This window comes from Cnephaeus nilssonii (genome assembly GCF_951640355.1).
Source record: "Cnephaeus nilssonii genome assembly, chromosome: 17".
NCBI classification, from domain to species: Eukaryota; Metazoa; Chordata; class Mammalia; order Chiroptera; family Vespertilionidae; genus Cnephaeus; species Cnephaeus nilssonii.
The window spans coordinates 19,096,412-19,118,114 of record NC_137088.1 but is presented as its reverse complement, the minus strand read 5'-3'; the positions used below and the strand labels follow the sequence as shown (position 1 = coordinate 19,118,114).

Sequence of the window (21,703 nt, the reverse complement as noted above, 5' to 3'; positions counted from 1 at the left end):
ACATAAAACTTCAGTTCATGAGATTACTTCTTAAAATTACATTATCACCATGGACCAAATCTGTAAGACAAATTGGTGATGGGAAGACATGTTTTCACCTTCCTCAGCTACTATTAGAGAGGAATAAAAGCTTAATAACTCTGTAGCAACAGTATCTTGTGCCAGCAATATCTATAACCAAAAAGTATCTTATTCCTCCACTAAACTAGATATGTGAGAAAATGTATAATAGTCAACAGTGTTTGAAAAAAGTACTATTCCTACACTATAGTATCAAACTGAAGATTTAGATTAAAAATGTTTGATAGTGAAAGCATAATAATAACTAGAAATTTTGATAAAATGTTTGTTAAGTACATACTTGATAAGTTAATAATTTTTTATAATGTGTTTTAATTGATTTTTAGAGAGCGAGGAAGGGAAAAGGATAGAGAGATAGAAACATCAGTGCTAGAGGAACATCACTGATTGGCTGCCTCGTGCACGCCCCCTACTGGGAATCGAGCCTGCAACCTGGGCATGTGCCCATACTGGGAATCCCAGTGAACTCTTGGTTCCTGAGTTGACTGAGGAACACTGACTCAACCACTGAGCCATACTGAACCACTGTGCCACACCAGCTGGGCAATAAATGAATCTTAAAAATTTAGAGTTTTACCACATCTAAGAAGGTATAACCGCCCATCTATTTGAGTTGGGTGACCTCCTGCCGGAAACCGAACATTGTCTCACTAATAGAAAGATGTGGAAGGCTGGTCAACCTTTAAGCTCTGAAAGGTCAGAGCCAACCACTCCCTATCTAATTAAGACAATAGTAACTGAGGCAACTTCCCTACAAAATAATCATGTAAATCCTTACTGATAAGATAATCTGCCTGTTACTGGAATTACCTGTCTATGGGCAATGGGTGTATCCCAAACCTGAATAAAAAGGATGGCAAAGCCAAAGCAAGGCAGTAGTCCTCTCTTGGGCTCCCCCTGGCCCCCAATATTCCCAAATTAATACTTTTCTAGTCTCTTCCATTTGTGTGCGGCCTTCTCCAGAACCCGAACCCTGAACCGGAACCCTGAATCACGCAGGACGTGAAAGGGGCTCCCACAACCTTCGAATACATACTGGGGTGGGCAAAAGTAGGTCTACAGTTGTTTGTATGAAAAAAGACATGCAGATTATGATTATTACAGTACCTTTATTATCTCAAAAGAATGTCACTCACATATGTAAACCTACTTTTGCCCACCCCTGAATGTCTTTGAAAACCCTAGAACTTGTCAGTATGATAGTGAACATAATTACCTTACTATAATTTATTAGTTTTTACTACAAACAGGAGGTTGATGTCTTTGCTCTTTAATCTATATATTACTAAATTCTGACTGAAAAAACTCTATATAATAAAAGACTAATATGCAAATCAACCAAACACTGGAATGACCTGTCGCTATGACACGCACTGACCACCAGGGAGCAGTTGCTCAAAGCGGTCAGTGCGCTCCCAGAAGCCAGGCTTACGGCTGGTGAGTGCAGCAGTGGTGGCGGGAGCCTCTCAAGCCTCCACGGCAGCGCTAAGGATGTTCCCCGAGGGCTCCCGGACTACAAGAGGGCACAGGCCGGGCTGACGAACTCCCTCCCAAGTGCACGATTTTGGTGCACCAGGCCTCTAGATGAAAAATAATGGAAAACTGACTCATATAGGGTTTGATGAAAAGTACATTCTTCTAATATTATCAGAACAAAGTACATGAATCTTCTTATGAGATGGGGAATGGAGGGGAGAGAGCAACTTGTTAGTCATTTTTATCTAAACATCTCAAAATTTTTTAATTTTGTACTGTTTATTTGAAGTAGATGAAATGTAGTGATATATTTTATACTTCTACAGTGTCTGTCAGTTTTATTTTCTAATTTGAAGGATTTATGAAATATTCTTAAACCTAAGTCTGTAGTCAATGTTTGAGACTGTTATAATCTCTACTGACCAAAATATTAATCACAAATCTTTGAAAAGTGCTCCAATCAAAATTTGAATAACTAACAATACATTTTTCTTTATACATGTCATAAATCTGTTATTATATTATCCTTCCCTTTAATGATAGCTAGTGCAAACCTAAGTGGTATCACATCAGAAGTTCTCAATCAGTTGTTGTTTTTAGTCATGGTATGTATGGTCTCTTTTCAAATGTAAATATTCTATATTTTTTTCATTTGGTTATTGAATAACTACATGTTGACACCCTCCTCTCCCCTACATCAGTATCATAAAATCCCTACCCTTGAGGACCTTATATAAATGTGTTCCCTTTATAGATAACATTCATTATAGCCTGTCTACAAAAATTCATTTTTTACATTTTCATTTAGCTGTACATACAGCTATTAGTTTTGTAAAATGAAGTTGGCACTATTTATTTTAAAAGCCACATGTGGTGCAGTTGTTTGCTTTTCAAAGATAACATTTGTTGTTATGCCACAGCAACCAATTTTCTACAATACAGAGTTGAATGCTGCAAATTATAGGGAAAGAAAAAAGCAGCCTGGAGTTTTTAAGACACTACTTCATTTTTTTTTTTTTTAGGGACTGGTATTCAGGCAGCACGAATAGAACATTAGAAAATGGGAGTGTATTTTTTCCACACAATTCTGAATCATTGCTATTTCACTCCTTTTTTAGAAACAGATACATTTCCACACAGCCTTAGGGAAAATTAGCCTATTGGTTTTTTTAGGAAAGTAGTCTTACAGAGAATACTGGAGGGAAAAGATAACCTTAAAACAGCAGGCTTCAGAAGCCCTGAGGTGTGAATGAAGCAAGGTATCTAGGAGATTGAAACAGAAACTAGAGAAAAAATGTCAGAAATCACAGAATGATAACAGATTAAGTTGTGAATGAATAAATAATAGGAGAGAAACAAAAGAGAAGGAAACAGATTGCCTGATATAAAAAAAAAACTAGTGGCCCAGTGCACGAAATTCGTGCACATTAAAAGGGGATTCATTAGAGGAAATAATTTAATATTGCTATTTGCCCTTTCTCTATAATAGAAGTGTCAGAGATGAAAGAAAATTAGTAAAATGTATATGAAAACCTTCCTCCTGTCAGAGTCTGGGGCGCACCACGGGACCCAGAGTCAAGTCCCCGCCCACCCACGTGTGCCTCAAAATCGCGTGAGACCCAGACCTGGCTCCCCGCTCCCCCCACATTGGGCTAGATCTAGACCCGGCTAGTTCCACCCTTGTCAATCCCCACCGGGCAGGGGACGTAGCCTCAGGTCCCCTGGCCCGGTGCCAGGACGGGGGATGTGGCCTGAGGTCCCCCAGCCCAGACTGGGGCGAGGGGCGTGCCTTGAGGTCCCCCATCAAGCCCCGCCAGGTGGGGGACATGGCTTGAGATCCCCTGTCAAGCCCCACTGGGTGGGGGGTATGGCCTGAGGTCCCCCATCAAGCCCCACCAGGCAGGGGGCGTGGCCTCAGGTCCCCTGGCCTGGCACCGGGGCGAGGGTCGTGGCCTGAGGTCCTCCATCCTGGTGCCAGGGCAGGGGGCAAGGCCTGAGGTCCCCCTGCCTGGTGCCAAGGCGGGAGGCGAGGCCTGAAGTCCCCTGTCAAGCCCTGCCAGGTGGGGGATGCAGCCTGAGGTCCTCTGTCAAGCCCTACGGGGGCAGGGGAGGGCGTAGCCTCAGATCCCTGCTGATTGCTCGTTAAGGCTCCTTATGGGAACTTGGCTTCAGCTGTGGGTGCAGCCATCTTTGTGATGGAGTGATGGTCAATTTGCATATTCCCTCTTTATTTGATAGGATAGTCATGCAGCCTGGCTGGGTGGCTCAGTTTGTTGAGCATCATGCATCAAAAGGTTTCAGGTTCAATTTCTGGTCAGGACACATACCTAAGTTGCGGGTTCGATCCCTGCTCCAGATGCTTACAGGAGGCAACCGATTGATGTCACACATTGATGTTTCTCTCTCTGTCTCCCTCTGTCTCTCTAGAACAGGAGTCCTCAAACTACGGCCCGTGGGCCACATGCGGGTGTTTTTGCCGTTTTGTTTTTTTACTTCAAAATAAGATATGTGCAATATGCATAGGAATTTGTTCATAGTTTTTTTTAAACTATAGTCTGGCCCTCCAACGGTCTGAGGGACAGTGAACTGGCCCCCTGTTTAAAAAGTTTGAGGACCCCTGCTCTAGAATCAATGAAAATATCCTCAGGTGAGGAATATATATATATATATACACACACACACACACACACACACACAAGAGGCCTGGTGCATGAAATTCGTGCACTGGGTCGAGGGAGTGTCCCTCAGCCCAGCCTGCTCCCTCTCACAATCCGGTACTGCTGGCTCCCAACCACTCACCTGCCTGATTGCCCCTAACCTCTTCTGCCTGCCAGCCTGATCACCCCCTAACCACTCCCCTGCCAGCCTGATCGATGCCTAACTGCTCCCCTGCTGGCCCAATTACCCCCAATGCCCTCCCCTGCTGGCCCAATCGCCCCCAACTGCCCTCCCCTGCTGGCCCGGTCACCCCCAACTACCCTCCCCTCCCGGCCCGATTGCCCCCAACTGCCCTCCCCTGCAGGCCTGGTTGCCCCCAACTGCCCTCCCCTGCTGGCCTGGTCGCCCCTAACTGCCCTTCCTGCTGATCTGATCGCCCACAACTGCCCTCCCCTGCCAGCCATCTTGTGGCAGCCATCTTGTGACCACATGGGGGCGGCCATCTTGTATGAGGACGTGATGGTCAATTTGCCTATTAACCTCTTTATTACATAGGAGATATATATATATATATATATATATATATATATATATATATATATATATATATATACACATACATATATTGATGAAAAAGGAAAAAGAAAAACCCATGTAATTATCATTAGATAAAAGTAAGATTTAAGGCAATGGTCGCCAACCTTTCAGACCTCATGGACCACCAGTGGTCTGCAGACCACCAGTTGGCGACCACTGCCTTATTTTATAATTTAACACCCACTCTCATTCTTCCAATCAGACTTCAATTTCATTTTACTTTTCAAGTAAACTACTTGGTTAGCTCTCAGTTCTAGTGTACAGGATTTTGAGTATCAAGCCAGTTCATTACATCTATATTTAAAGATATTTAAAGATTATTCACTAGGATATTCTAAATGCTGAGATTTAAATTATTCAAAGATCAGATAAATCTTAAGTGACAAGTGACAAATTTTAGGTCATGTTAAAACGTTGTGGTTTTTGTTTTGTTTTTTACTGACTTAGTTTTCTTACCTTCAATAATCTCACAGAGATGACAGGTCATTTGGTATAATAAGAACAGCAATAATAATAATAATAGTGAGTATCACTAAACACTTCTCTTTACTAAACAAACACTCTACATGAATTCTCATTTTACCAGAACTTGGTCTGAAAATCTGTTGATTCCCAGTATCATTAGCTTTCTTCTAAGGTCAAACTGTTGTGATCTAGAATTCATATAATTTTCATTATTCTTTTCCTGCTTTGTTTTTTTTTTCCTGTCATTTTTAAAAAACTCTTTGTGATGTTGATTTTCTTGTGTGTTTGTTATCATTTATTTCCTATTTTCTTCCTCCTATAGCTTCTTCACTTGCTACTGGAATTGCCTCAACTAAAGCATTTGAATTCCTCTGAACTTGTCTCAGATGCTTTATCTATTAAATGAGTATAGTAATAGCACCTACCTCACAGGCAATTGTGAAGATTAAATTAGGTAATACATGCAAATCGCATAGAACAGTGCCTGGCACATAAACATTGCATATTTGTTACCCATTTTTAACTTATTTCTTTATTTGGTTACAAGTTTCTGGGGTGTGCATACCTGATTTTTTAATTTCATGATATGAAATATAAGGAACCGGTACGATTACACTCCCTAGTATATATGCAAAGTGTGGAAAGTTATATTTATAAACACTCTGCCACTTTCAAAGAATGTCTCTTTTGTGTTTTATATAGCACTCATTGAGAAAATGGGCATTCAGCCAACTCTCTAATTGCTGTTAATTTACTGTATCATTAGGAGAATTAGACATTGTTTCATTTTAGACTGTGTTAAAATATAGTTTACACTGTTGTGGACTATATGAAAAAGTAAATTGCCATTTCTAGCTAGTCATAATGAATACTTTGTATTGTGTTGTATGTATATTAAATTATTAATGTCTTAAGATAAATTTAACTGTCATTGCGTATGTTTACAAACATAAAGTTTATTACTTCTTTCCCAAGCATTAAAAGAAGTCTGTTTATTATTTCCATTTTACATTTGGCAAATCTGTAAATATGCTGCATCTTATTGAATTGCCTTGAGTAGTGTGAGAACTATAAAAATATAAACAAAATAAGGAGGGCATTCTCCTTATGTTTATGTTTATGTCACTGTCTTTAATTTAACAGCAAGTGTCATGTGGTCAGTCATTTATTATACCCTTTACATGGAATCCATTAAGAACCTCAGCTGTTGTGTTTTGTAATTAATTGTTGTTATGTATGAGACACTTCTGCAGTTATAAATCAGAACTGAATCATCTTGTCTTAGGAATATAGGCTCATTGGACATCTACTAAATTATGTTTTTTCTGTGCAGTAGTAATTAATAAATAAGTGTTGTCGGATCAACATAGCCCCACGTAATGGTTTTAAGTTCAGTGTTCAAGAGCAGCTGTGCTGATACCTGATTTTGGGGTGGGAGATGATGCCTATGGTAGGAATATTAAACTCAGAGACCTTTGGGTTCTGATTTTGATGGACTCTCAGGCATTGATGAAGCATCTGTTATGTATGTGCTCAATAAATTAAAACAACAAGAATGTTTAGTTGATATTTTGTGTATATGTTTAAGTTTAGATACCATACCATCTTCACTTCCCCCTCAATTGTTTAGGATTTAGCTATTTTGAATCTGTATGTGATTATGTTACTGGAAAATTTTTTTCAAACCATCAAAACCCATTTGTAAAAAACTCATACAGCCACCCTTTTTAAAAATTTAATTATTTTAAAATACTGTATTGCTTTTTAAAATTACCTTTAAAAGGCTGTTAAGCCCTGGCTGTGTGGCTCAGCTGGTTGGAGCTTCATCCTGTACACAAAAAGGTTGGGGGCTGATTCCCCAGTCAGGGCACATACCTAGGTTGCAGGCTTGAGTCCCTGGTCACCGCGCATATGGGAGATAGCCAATCAATGTTTCTCTCTCACATCGATGTTTCTCTTTCTCTCTCTTTTTCTCTCTCTAAAATCAAATTAAAAAAAAAAAAACAACGTATCCTCTGATGAAGATTAAAAGAAAAAGCGCTGCTAAAATCTTAGCTTCAAATGGTAACGTTGTACTCTTAGAAATGTCCTACTCCTAGAGCTCTGTTAAATTTCTGCATTTTCCTTTGTTAACTTTTTTTTTTAATGAATCTTTATTGTTCAGATTACAATTGTTTCTCCTTTTTCCCCCCATATCTCCCCACCACCCAGTTCCCACCCCCCCTCTACCCTTACCTCCCCCCCGCTGTCCTTATCCATAGGTGTGTGATTTTTTGTCCAGTCTCTTCCCATACTCCCCACACAGACACCCCTTTCCCCCTGAGAATTATCAATCCACTCCCATTCTATGCCTCTGATTCTATTAAGTTCACCAGTTTATTCTGTTCCTCAGATTTTTAATTCACTTGACTTTTAGATTCACTTGTTCATAGATATGTATTTGTTGTTCATAATTTTTATCTTTCTTCTTCTTTTTCCTCTTTTTAAAGAATACCTTTCAGCATTTCATATAATACTGGTTTGGTGGTGATGAACTCCTTTAGCTTTTTCTTTTCTGTGAAGCTCTTTATCTGACCTTCAATTCTGAATGATAACTTTGCTGGGTAGAGTAGTCTTGGTTGTAGGTTCCTGCTATTCATCACTTTGAATATTTCTTGCCACTCCCGTCTGGCCTGCATGGTTTCTGTTGAGAAATTAGCTGACAATCGTTTGGGAGCTCCCTTGTAGGTAACTAACTGTTTTTCTCTTGCTGCTTGTAAGATTCTCTCTTTGTCTTTTGCCCTTGGCATTTTAATTATGATGTGTCTTGGTGTGGTCCTCTTTGGATTCCTTTTGTTTGGGGTTCTGTGCGCTTCCTGGACTTGTAAGTCTATTTCTTTCATCAGGTGGGGGAAGTTTTCATTCATTATTTCTTCAAATAGGTTTTCAGCATCTTGCTCTCTCTCTTCTTCTGATACCCCCATAATTCTGATGTTGGTTCGCTTGAAGTGGTCCCAGAGGCTTCTTACACTATCTTCAACTTTCTGAATTCTCTTCTCTTCATGCTTCTCTGGAGGAGTGTCCTTGGCCTCTTTGTATTCCAAATCTTTGAGTTGATTCTTGCGATCCTCTAGTCTGCTGTTGGGTCTCTGTATAATATTTTTTATCTCAGTCAGTGTATGTTTAATTTCTAGTTGGTCTTTTTTCATATCCTCGAGGGTCTCATTGAATTTATCGGCCTTTTCCATGAAATTCTTGAAAAACCTTATAACGGTGGTTTTGAACTCTATGTCCAGTCGCTTATTCTCCTCCATTTCTTTGGTTTGTGATCTGTTTCCTTGCCTCCTCATTTTCTCTGCTTCCCTGAATTGGTAGGGTAGTTTTGTGTACTAGATGTCCTATTGGTTCAATGGGTCAGCCTCCCAGTTACTTGAGGTGGACACTCTTTGTGCACCCTTGTGTACTGTGTGTCCCCCAGCAGGAGCTACAGCAAGAACTAGTTTTCTCCTCCTTTGCTTGGGCTTTGGCAGTTTTGGAGCAGTCTGACTGGAGCTGCAGTTAATTTGGTTGAGCTGCCACAGAACAGGCCATTTATATGCAAAAGCCGCTGTGTGGAGCCTGGGCGGGTTTGTAGAATGTGCGGGGCGGGTCTCAGGGTGGGGCGGGGTCTCAGGGTGTCACTAGGCTGGGGCGTGGCCAACGGCAATGGCTGGCGTCAGCCGTCTCTGCCTTTCCACGTTTCCAAGTCCCTGCGCCCCGCACTCCAGCACAGTAAACAATGATTGCTGGGCGCACCTCTGCAAAAAAGTCACTCTCACTTTCCGACCCGATGGCCGAGAGTCCAGCTTCTCCCCGTAGGTGTCTGGGTCCCCCATGTGTCCCCAGAAACTGGATTTCAGAGTGATCGGGAGCTTGTCTCCCTTCGGGTTGAAAAAAAAAGCAGCGCGCCCAGTCGCCCGCCACCAGCCCGATTCGCGCGCCTCCGTACCTCAGCTTTTCAGCGTTTGTGCTCCTTTCTCTCCTTAGTTGTAAATCTTCCACTCAGCCAGCTTTCCCGTGGTTCTGGGTGGTAGACGTTTTGTCTTTTAGTTGTATTTTTGAAATTGTTGTGTGAGGCAGCAGATTAGTTGTTTAACTATGCCGCCATCTTGGTTCCTCCCTTTGTTAAATTCTTTAACGGCTTGAGGAAGGAAACTGTATATGCATGCTAAGCAAGCATTGATTGGGCTGGTTTCAGGCAATGGTGCCTGTACCAGATAGTATCTTGTTCAAAATAAAGTAATTGATACATCGTCTATAGAGATTTTTATAAAGATTTTAATGTCAGTGTGCTCTTCCTAACAGATGATTTTTATTGCTCTATATATTGGCATATATGAGACAGTCTGGTATCAAACTAGTGTAGTCCTCAAGAACCATGAAGAAGCAAATGCGAAACACTCCATAATCCAAGGCACTTCTGCAGAATAATAAAAAACGTACACTGGGGTTGAACTCACATTCAAAGACCACAGACCACGCTGTGATGTGATTCTACCTGAAGGGATAGTCAGCTAGAGTACCATTTCTGACACTTGAGACAGTAGAACAAGTTAAAAGAGACAAGATAATCATTAAAGAGAAAAAGGTGGAATAGAAAACAATGAAAGAACTAGTTGTTAATAAAACAAACACGCATTTGAAAAGAACCAAATTAAGCCTTATTCAATATAGATACCTTTTAAAAAAACCTCTATGTGAATTGAATTTTTATAAGTTGGATAAGAAGGAATCTAATTATTGGTTCCTAACCAAATCATACCAAGTATCCACAAGAGTTGGGAGTCATCTGCTGCTGCCTGGCAGGAAGGGACCCTGGGTATTGACTGGGATGCTCCCATCTCCTAAGAGACTCACTGCTCATGGTGGGGGAATTTTCTAGTTGCCTGTGTTTCTATATCTGTGCTTAAAGGGAGCTGAGAAAGGTGTTAAATTTAAATATGTGTTCTGTAAAAGTCTTCTATTTGTAATCATTTGAGTTTTACTTGAAAGGTGTTGAAAAGCTGTGGCCTGCAGTGAAATGCAGCATGCCCTGGTCTCACACCCAGCCAGGTGGGCATCAACTCTGCACACTGTGCTCTCTCACTGATGTCTCAGTCTCATTCCTTTACTGCCAGTTATCCGAGGGCAAGTGTAATTCCAGGTTTGTTTGTTAATTTTTGGTTTGTTTTACTTTGGGAGAGGTTGTTTTGTTAGAGTTTCTTTGAGATTTGTGATTTCCTCACTTACAATGGATTTTTGTCACTAGTACTTTAATCTTACAAGCATATGACATGATATTGTATATAGAGAACCCTAAAGATTCCATCAAAAGAACTAATAGAACTGATAAATGAATTTACTAAAGGAGCAGGAGGGATAAATGGTGATGGAAGGAGACTTGACTTAGGGTGGTGAACATTCAATACAATATACAGAAGATGTATTATAGAATTCTACACCTGAAACCTCTGTAATTTTATTAACCCGTTTCACCCCAATAAATTCAGTAGAAAAAAATGAAGCAATTAAAAGGGAACACACAAAAACTAATAAAATAATCTTAGGGTGTGCTAGGTGTTGGTACAGTGCTCTTAAGTCAGTTTTAAGAACAGAGCACTTGAAATCTCAAGGAGGGTGGAAGCACTGACATTTCTGAAATATGTACTAGCAGCCTGTTCAAATAAACTACAGTTTCATAATGAGCCCGTGGCCAAGATTAATTTGAATGATGTTAACCCTGCTATTTTTAGACCTTTGTTATGTGATATACTGATTTGTTGTACAGGGGCTCTAAATATTTCCTCTCCTGGGCCTTCATGGAAAAGTATTTTTTAAAGGAATGTATTTCTCACTGCTCTCACACCTCCTCAGTAGAATCACAATGCTATTTATCTCCTGAGCAAAAGTTTTTCAAAACATGGAAGCTATGTGAAAAATAAAGGTTATTATTGAAATGTTATTTTAAATGATCATTTTTAATGTCATTATCAGCTTTCCAGCTTGGAGATATTTATTTTAAAAGATTTTTCTAAATTATGTGTAGAATCAGTTTGTCAAATACTTTATTAAAATACTAGTGACCCAGTACACGGATTCATGCACATTGAAAGGAAATTAATTAGAAGGTTGCTGGCCGGGTGAAACTGGGCGAGATGGGCTGGACATATCCTGGAGCCAACCTCCCACGGTCTGCAGAGCGGGGTCCCTCTGGCAGGTGGGGTCCCCTGGCCTGGCCTGCAGGGATCTGGCTGAAACCGGCTCTCCGACATCCCCCAAGGGTCCCAGAGTGCGAGAGGGCACTCTGCAAAGTTGCTGTCATACAGGGTGTGGAACACAACTGCAAGTGTGCAGGGCCCCAGCTACAACATAACCCATGGCCGAAGGTGGAACCGCGCGGCCCAGAGAGGAATCAGGCTCCCTCCTCTCTGGTTTCAGGGTGCGTCACCCGAGAACCACTGCTGCCAAGTCACTGCAGCTTGGCAGCTCCTGTGTTGAGCACCTGCCCCCTGATGGTCAGTGCACGTCATAGTGACGGTTGGACGGTCGGACACTTAGCATATTAGCCTTTTATATATATAGATATTCTTCTCTGTCTATACTCATGCCCTACATGATCTCTCTTCCCTTACTAAACCGCTCTTTGTATATGAAATGTATATTCTTCAGAGCAAGGGAATAGTAAAACACACACACATACACCTTTAAAATCCGGGTAATGGGGGAATTATTACATGAATGCATGCATTCTTAAATAATCTTGTAAAACGAGGAGGTATGAAGAGGAAAGGAAGACTAACACTACTTGAATTCCCACTGGGTGCCAGGCATGGTATTTGGACTTTTCCTGTACTTCAGTCTTTACACCACTAAGAGTGTTTGTTATCTCCCTATTTTACAGATGAAGAAACTGAATCTCAGAGACGTTAAATTGATTTTCCCAAAGTCGGATTCCAGCCCAAATCCATCTAACTCCCAAAATCATATATTCTTTTCACAGTACAACTCATAGATCTTGAAACTAGAATGGGTCTTAGAAATAATCTAGTTTAAGTCTCTCATTTTGTCAGGAAATAGAAGCTCAGAGTAGCAAAGTGACTGACTTATCCTAGATCATTCACTACTTAGTAGCATTTCTCTGTGCTACAATCAGCATAAAGAATTTTGTTGTTAACTCTAAAGTTATTTTTAAGGAGAAGTGACTTCTAAGGAGAAATAGCACAGCTTCGTTTTAAGGTACCTTTGGAGATAAAGTAATAAGGTGACTGGGAAATATATACATGTTGGATCCATTTCCTGTTGGTTGTAACAAATCAGCACAAACTTGGTGGCTAAAACAACATGAACTTGTCTTACATTTCTGGAAACTAAAATCCAGGTGTCAGCAGGGCTGCGTTTCTTCTGGAGGTGTTAGGAGAAATCCATTTCCAGTTTGGGAGAACACTCCCTTCCTCGCTGATGGTCCCTTCTCACATTTACATCACATTCTATCATCACATCCCCTGCTGATCCGCCTGCTTCCCTGATATAAGGCCCTTGTGATTATATGGAGCCCACCCAGATGGTCCAGGATATAATCACCCCTTCTCAAGATCCTTGACTCAATCACACCTACAAAGTCCCTTTTACTATGTAAGGCAGTGGTTCTCAGCCTTTCTAATGCCTTGACCCTTTAATACAGTTCCTCATGTTGTGGTGACCCCCAACCATAAAATTATTTTCGTTGCTACTTCATAACTGTAATTTTGCTACTGTTAATGAATCGTAATGTAAATATCTGTGTTTTCCGATGGTCTTAGGCGACCCTGCTAGTGGTTCTCAACCTGTGAGTCGCGACCCACAGTTTGAGAACCGCTGCTGTAGAGCCTAAGACCATAAGAAAACACAGATATTGACATTATGATTAACAGTAGCAAAATTACAATTATGAAGTAGCAACGAAAATAATTTTATTGTTGGGGTCACCACAACATGAGGAACTGTATTAAAGGGCGTGGCATTAAAAAGGTTGAGAACCACTGATATAAGGTAACATATTCACAGGTTTCAGGGATTAGGACATGGACATCTTTGCAGGATAGGGCATTATTCTGTCTACCACACACACCCATATGCCAGTGTGGATGTTTATGTATCACAGATAAATTAAAAACCCTTCTCATCCAGAGTTATCTGGGAACTAGCCATTCTGGATAAATAAGTTTTCAGTATCACTATATCCAAATCATGTTTTTAAATTTTCCTTAATAAATGGAAACTTTAACTGTTCTGAAATGAGCTTTCCCTGCTTTTGAAAACAGTATTCTCAATACAATTTTACTTCTCCTTGAGGAATGATAGCTATCTTTGTAAACATCATTATTGAGCTGTGTTTCAAATACAGCAATAAATGCACATGCAAGTGTAGGCTGCGGAAGAAAGGGAACCCAGTGAGTATTAACCCTGCAATGGAACTAGAATTTTCTTTCCAGTCATTTTTTATTATCTGTTTACTTGTCAGGAGGGTGAAGTGAAGAATGTTCCGCTGCCCAGCCCCTGAATAAGATATAACATGATGGGCTTCTGGAAAATTGAGTCAGACATCAGAGCAGTCTTCTGTAGGGTGAGAGTGGGAGGAGGGGGTGCTTTCTCGGCCTCTAAAAATTCCTTCCTAACAGTCACAAATGTGTTGATATTTGTCAGTATTCAGAACATCATTTTCTATTTCTGCATCACTAATGTCAGGACTGCAGGCAATATCTTACCAGTTTGCATGTATTCTTTCTGCTTTCCCCTCTGTCTGTTGATGGGGTCTGGAAGAGAATGCTGCCTGTTTCAAGCGCTTTTGTTAGCAAGTTTTTGCCTTGATTGTGAAACCCTTTTGCTCATGTGACCAGTCCATACATTTTTTAAGCTCTCTTGAACATTTAAATAGGCAATGGCAATAACAACAACAAAATTGTGTTGGAGTCCTTGGCACATAAATATCTTTTATTATTGGTTACCTTGTATGAAATTAGTTCTGACATATCTTAATTTATACGACAATTTAGTGAAGTAACATTATGGCATAGAAAGATATTAAAAATATCTCCAGCTTCCTCAGGGTATTCTCCAGTTTTCCAGCTTTCCGTCTACTATAGTTGTGGTTCTAAACTGTTGTGTGTTTTTTTACCCTAAAGAGCAATAATGTCACAGCTCCTCAGAGAGGCACTTGTCTATTTGAACACTGGCCTGTGATGTGTTAGCATTTGTTCAGTGAACAGCGGGCTCTTTCTATGTGCCAGGACTGCATTGGGCATCACTTGAAAGAACATATTTTCATGAGTATTTCATGGTTTGCTGAGGAGGTCCTGTGGCAAGTATGGTAACAGGTAGGAATATGATGCGGGAACCCCAGAGAGGTCAAGCTTACATTACAGTAGGTAAATGCATGACACTTCTTAAAATTCTGGGATCATGAATGTTTTTCCGGCTTCAAAAGGTGGTGTTTGTGGGATCTATAGCATCAGAACATATAGGAACAATCAACCAACCTGTATAAGTCAGTGTCGTTTATTTATGAACTCTTCTCAGGACAGTTCACCCAAGTACACATTAAAATCTAAAACATTCTGTGTCTTTAAAAAAGTTCACAAGATTCTTTGCAAACTCATGCTTTATTTTTTATCTAACTATACTTTACTTTTAATTAAATATCTCCACTTAAAGCACCAGGAAGTCAACAGTAAAAAACAATCTAATTAGAAAATGAGCAAAAGATAGGAACATTCTCATTGAAGAGGGTATCCAGAGAGCAAATAAGCACATGAAAAAGTGTTCAACATCATTAGCAATTAGGGAAATGCAGATTAAAACCACAATGAGGTGTCACTGCACCCTGTTAGAATGGCTAAATAAACCATAGTAATAACACTAAGTATCGACAAGGACGCAGAGAAACTGGATGACACTGCCGGTGGGAATGTGAAATGGTACAACTGCTCTAGAAAAATGTATGGCTGTTTCTTATAAAACTAAATAGGAGTATATCATACAGCCCAACAATTGCACTCGTGGGCATTTAGCACAGAGAAATAAAAACGTATGTGCACACAAAAGCACAAATGTTCATAGCAGCTTTATTTGTAATAAATAAAAAGTGGAAACATTCCATTTGTCCTTTGGTGCATACATGGTTAAACAAACTGGTATGACTATAACACGAAACTTGACTCAGCAGTAAGAAGGAACAAAAATTACTGATACATGCAACAACTTAGATGGCTCTCAAGAGCATTATGCAGCGTGAAAAGAGCCAATTTCAAAAAACTTACATCCAGTTTGATTCCATTTATAGCATTCTTAAAGTGACAAAATTCTAGAGATGAGGAACAGAGTAGTGATTGTCAAGAATTAAGAAGGAAGGAAGGTGACTGGCTACTAAAGGGCAGCACACAGGATGTTTATAATGAACTGTTCTGTCTTGACTGTGGTGGTGATCACAAATCTCTATGCAATAAAAATTGCATAGAAACACTAGTATATACAAACGTGCATATAAAACTGAAGATATATGGAAAAGGTCAAAAGACTGTATCAGTGTCAATTTCCTGTGATAAAATACTGCATTTAAGCAAGATGTTACCATTGGGGAAAACTGAGTGAAGAATATATGTGATCTGTCTATTGTTTCTTGCAACTTCATGTGGAATCTATAATTATTTCACAAATTGGTTTTTGAATCAACAAAATAGTGTTCAAATTTTAGATCCACAACTTACTTACCTGCTGTGGGACCATAAGCCAATTCTTTAACCTTTCTGTGCATTTTCCTTTTTTCTTTTTTCTTTTTTTTTTCAGTTTTATCGAGATATAATTATTGACATAATGTATTAGTTTTAGTTGTAAGACATATGATATATACATATATTGTGAAATAAGTTTAATTAACATCCATCACCCCAGAGAGTTACAATTTCTTTATTTTTAAAGTGAGTATAATAATACTACTTCCCTCGGTAAGTTGTTTTGAGGATTAACTGGCTTGGAGTAGCCTACCAATATCTGATAGGTTTTAAAATATCGTTATCCTATCTAATAATAGACAAATATGCAAATTGACCATACCTCCGACACACCCACAAGCCACGCCCGCCATCCAATCAGAGCGAGTATGCAAATTAACCCAAACCAAGATGGCTACAGCCACAGAGAGCAAGGTGTCCTAGGTAACAGAGGAAGCCAAGCTTTCCGCCTGCCCTTGCCAGGCCTAAGCCTCCACTCAAGCTACAAAGTTTCAATTATAGAAGGTAAACAAATTCAAACAAATGGCGGCAGAATGGAGCTTGAGAGAGCAGGCCAGGGTTGCTGCCGGCAACAGGGGAAGCAAAGCTTTCCGCACACCCTGGCCGGGCTCACCCGCTTAAGGCAACAAAGTTTCAATTATAACCCTAACACAAATGGCTGCCGGCCTCAGAGGGAGCCCCAGGCTTGGCTCCGCTCCAGGCTACAAAGTTTCAATTGTAGAAAGAAAATAAATTCCAGATACCAGGGCCTCTGCTTGGGTTGCCTGGGGGCGTGGCCAGCCTCCAAACCACCACAGGCCCCTCGCTCAGGCCGCCCCACACCCCAAGGGAACCCCCACCTGATCCGAGACGCCCTTCAGGGCAAACCAGCTGGCCCCCACCCCTGTACCAGGCCTCTATCCTATCTAATAAAAGAGTAATATGCAGATTGATCATCACTGCAACACACAATATAGCTGCCCCCATGTGGTCAAATATCCTGCCCCCATGTGGACACAAGATGGCCACCACAGATGGCCAGCAGGAGAGGGCAGTTGGGAGGCACCCGGCCTGCAAGGGAGGGCAGTTGAGAAGGACCAGGCCTGCAAGGGAGGGCAGTTGAGAGGGACCAGGCCTGCAAGGGAGGGCAGTTGAGAGGGACCAGGCCTGCAAGGGAGGGCAGTTGGAGGTGATCAACCCTGCAGGAGAGGGCAGTTAGGAGTGACCAGGCCGGCAGAGGAGGGAAGTTGGGGGCAAACAGGCTGGCAGCGGAGTGGTTAGGGGGTGATCAGGCTGGCAGGCAGAAGCGGTTAGGGGCAATCAGGAAGGCAGGCAGGCAAGCAGTTGGGAGCCAGCAGTCCTGGATTGTGAGAGGGGTCCCAGATTGGAGAGGGTACAGGCTGGGCTGAGGGACAACCCCCCTCCGTGCACGAATTTCGTGCACCGGGCCTCTAGTTACATATAAAAGCCATTTATCACTTACATTGAATTATAAAAATATTTTATCTTTTCATCTAGCCCTTAAAGGGATAGGTACTATGACTTTTCTGCAGAATTTTAATGTTGCTAGGTATTCTCTGTTTCATTAACTTATGCTCATGTCTTTATTTCTTTCTACTTTCATGGGATTTACTCTATTCCAGCGATATTTAACCTTGTTCATCTCATGGCACATGTAAACTAATTACTAAAATTCTGCAGCACACCAAAAAATGTATTTTTTGCTGATCTGACAAAAAATAGGTATAATTTTAATTCATTCACACCAGATGGCTGTTGTTGTGTTGGATGTTGTCATTTTTTTTATTTGACAATCTAAGGGGAAAGAGGTCAGGGCCTCTGACTAAATAGTCAGGTATTGCATGTTTTAAAAATTCTTGCAGCATACCAGTTGCAAATCGCTGCTTTATTCTTTTTCCTTCCTTGTGTGGACACTTAACTCATTAAATGTCTTCTTCCTTTCTAATATATGCTTTTGAAACTGTAAAATTTTATAAATGTTTTATTCAAATCACAAATTTTGGTGATGGCAAGCCAACATTTTCATTGTCATTCAGTTATAAATATAGCTGTTTATTTTTAGTTAATCCAATAGTTAATTTGAAAATGTATTTTTCAGTTTCCAAATATGTGATGGGGAATCTTTATGGTCTTAATAATTATTTGAAATATGTTAAGCTTCCCTTGTGGCTTAGCATGTGATCAATTATTATGTTTATTATGTGCTTAGAAAAGAATATGTGTTCTCTAACTGTTGAGTGTGGAATTCCTTTTCATTTAGTACGTTGATTTGGTTAATTTGGTTGTTCAGATTTTCAGTATCCTTACTATATTTTTATCTGTTGACCTATTAATTACTGCAGTGCAGATGTTTCTCTTTGACTATAGGTGTCATTTTCTTTTTATACGTCTGCCAATTTTTACTTTTTATATTTTTTACTATATTGTTAGATATAACATTCAGAATTGTTATATTTCCCTGAGGAATTGTTCATTGCTTCACAATGCAGTGATTTTTATTTTATTTTAATTTTTTATTTATTTATTGTTTAAAGTTTTACATATGTATTTTTCCCTGCTTGACGACACCCCCCCCCACCGGACCCCCCAGCCATTCCCACTCCAGGCAAGCCCCCACGCCCCAGTGTCTATGTCCATTGGTTATGCTAATATGCATGCATACAAGTCCTTTGTTTGCTCTCTAACCCCCCTCCTCCCCTCCCATTTGTCTCTATTTTTATTCATTTTAGCTTTAAATGTTTTTTGCCTTAAAACATATGTTTAATCTGAAAGTGAGATGGTCATTTAAGCTATTTTTTAGTTAGTCTTTGCATGGAATTCTTAAGGGAAACAGTTTTTTCTTCAGGCCAGAGCCCAGGCTTTCTCTGGCAAGTGTATTTGCTATTTCTACATAAAGCATTATCTTTTCAAATCCACCCATTTACTGAAAGCTGCGCAGGTATCCAAATTTAATGTAAAGGCTCTCAATTTAATCCCTTTGCCATATACAGACCTAAGGTTTCATCTTCCTTTTCCACCAGGGCATCAGAACTCAAACTTCAATTTTTAAGACTGACTTCCATCCTTCATTCCCCAAGCCTCAGCTTTGGCAAATCAGCTCACGTGCTTACTGTAACTTTTGGTTTTCAGTTCTGAACTTTTGAGATTGCTTTTGCAAATTCACCTATTCATTTTAAAGAATGTTTGTTATATTTTCTTCAACATTTCTAGGTGTTTTGGGGGGAGGGGTCTGTGTGTGTAGGAAGGGATATTGAGGTTATCTGGTGTAGCATGAAGGGCAGTTCTTAGTAGGAGTACTAATCTCACCTGAGAATGGTACCATGCTATTCAGCAGATGTATAATACTGGATCTATACTCTCTGAGGCTCAACATCCAATGAATGAAGTAAAGTCTCATGCTTGAGTGTATGCTGGATGCCCTGGGGGGATGGCAACACCTACAAAGATCTGCGATGTGTGTATTTCTTGGTTCAAGCCATTTCAAAATTAGGGTACAAGAAAACTGGTCTTTAGAACCCCAAGATTCTTTTACATTTCACCTTCTAAATTTGAGAACATTAATAAACGATGATAGCATGAAAACCTTGTTGCATACATAAGACTTTTGTAAAACAGTTTTATCAGAGTTACAAAACTGATTTGGACTTAACTTTTCAATTGAAGTTCTTTAAAAATGTTATAGACGTGTTTCAAAATGACCGAAGCAAAGTACAGTAGTGATCTAGCTATCATAGGGAAGAGGTGGGCTGCACTAATACTACATTCAAAGTAGAGAATTTAAGGGAAAAAATGGTTTGCAAGTTATAATTAATACAGTTTTTCTATAAGCTAGGTATTTTGTTTATATACATGCCCCAATTTATGTCTTTAAATGTATGTACTTAATTCCTTTTTAGAGTATTCCCATGCTTTTTTTGTGAATTTTATAAATGTACACAATTCTTAAAACAATTTTGTTTGGAATCCAACAAAAGTTTCCTTTGAAATTTTTACTTTTGAAAACATTTTTTTCTTTGTAAAATTTTTAGAGATCTAAGTTAATTTTCCTCTTACGAGGAATTGCGCCTGCAGTTGCACCAAGAGTAAATTCAGTCTCCAGAACATTAGTTAAATGATAAGACACTTCATCAAAAGCAGAATGTCATGATTTTGCTGTTGGAGTTTAGTTCTCTGTGCCCAGAATGACAAGTTCCAAAAGAAGTAATTTTTTGTTTATTGATTCTTCTCCTGTGCCTAAGGAAAAATTAAATATGTGGTTGAGCCAATGACTCTTAGATTATTTTGTCTAATAAAAGGTATATCTCTTTATAACAACTTTACATTTTCTTCTAGGTTACCTTCCGAACAAGAATCTATCACTGTAATATTAACAGCCAAGGCGTGATCTGTCTGGACATCCTAAAGGACAACTGGAGTCCGGCCCTCACCATTTCTAAGGTTCTCCTCTCCATCTGCTCACTTCTTACAGATTGCAACCCTGGTGAGAGACTTTAAATCCAGTCTTAAAATTGTTAATCTAAATTAGCCACTACTTTCCTGCCATCACCACTACTGCTACTGTTAATATTATTTTTATTTTAAATTCCCACAGTATGTAAATCTTTCTTTTTAAATTGGATCTTGTCATTAGTATTTTTAAGACCTGTTATTTGCCAAGAAGTGAAAAGCATAGTATGATTAAAATTAATTAAAAGTCATTTTAGATTAAGAAGTGCATTTGAGCCCTAGCCGGTTTGGCTCAGTGGATAGAGCGTCGGCCTGCGGACTCGAGGGTCCTGGGTTCGATTCCGGTCAAGGGCATGTATCTTGGTTGCAGGCACATGCCCAGTGGGGAGTGTGCAGGAGGCAGCTGATTGATGTTTCTAGCTCTCTGTCCCTCTCCCTTTCTCTCTGTAAAGGGTCAATGAAGTATATTAAAAAAAAAGAAGAAGAAGAAGTGCATTTGAAGAATGTATTACGTTCTGTTGCCAAATAATAATAAAAATGTTAATTGAATAGTTTAATCTTTAATTAGATGCCTACCAAAAGATGTTAATTTGAGAAATATGGGCTGTTTAAATTTGATAATAACCAGGCAGCACCGCACAGACGTGACCTTTTTGGCATCTTAATAACTGTGCACCCTTATAAGCTATTAGAACAAAAAAGGGGAATGGTCTGAACTAGGATATACCCAAAAGGTAATAAGGAGAAGCAAATACAACTTTGCAGGAAAACTAAAGAGAGTTTATGGCCAATCCTTCGTGGATTGCTGGTGTGCTTAATGCTGAAAGCTCTTACTTCCTGTGTGTGATTGTGTGGCTTAGACCAGCTTCTTTTATCTAAAAGACAAAACAACTGCCAAGTTTTTACATATTTGCATTTATTTTGGAAAATCCAAAGATAGTTATAGGGTTTTCATTGATGTTCTCAGTGAGAAATTCTTTTGAATATTTAATTGGTGTCTTAATATTTCATATGATTTCATCTTTTATGTTCAGAAATAAATATTGTTTGTTAGATAAGTGAATTTTTAGACAAGAGTAATTACAAATGGAATTGGGGTCTCTCTGAGGCTCCTGGCTGGCTTATAAAACATGGAAAAATTATAATTTTTTCAAATTTTATGTTTGTTATTTTTCAGTAATAAAGACTTTTTAATGAAGAAATATAAAAACAATTAA

At 39.6% G+C, this 21,703-nt stretch overlaps 1 protein-coding gene across 2 annotated transcripts in view; it reads left to right on the top strand.

The window, feature by feature from the left end:
* UBE2E2 (ubiquitin conjugating enzyme E2 E2) overlaps positions 1 to 21,703 on the top strand; it is a 256,519-nt gene that overhangs the window by 208,937 nt on the left and 25,879 nt on the right. For both annotated transcript variants that reach the window (XM_079795639.1, XM_079795640.1), the window contains exon 5: positions 20,373 to 20,520. In XM_079795639.1, coding sequence (XP_079651765.1) covers positions 20,373 to 20,520 — 148 coding nt within the window. The remainder of the gene's footprint in view (positions 1 to 20,372; positions 20,521 to 21,703) is intronic.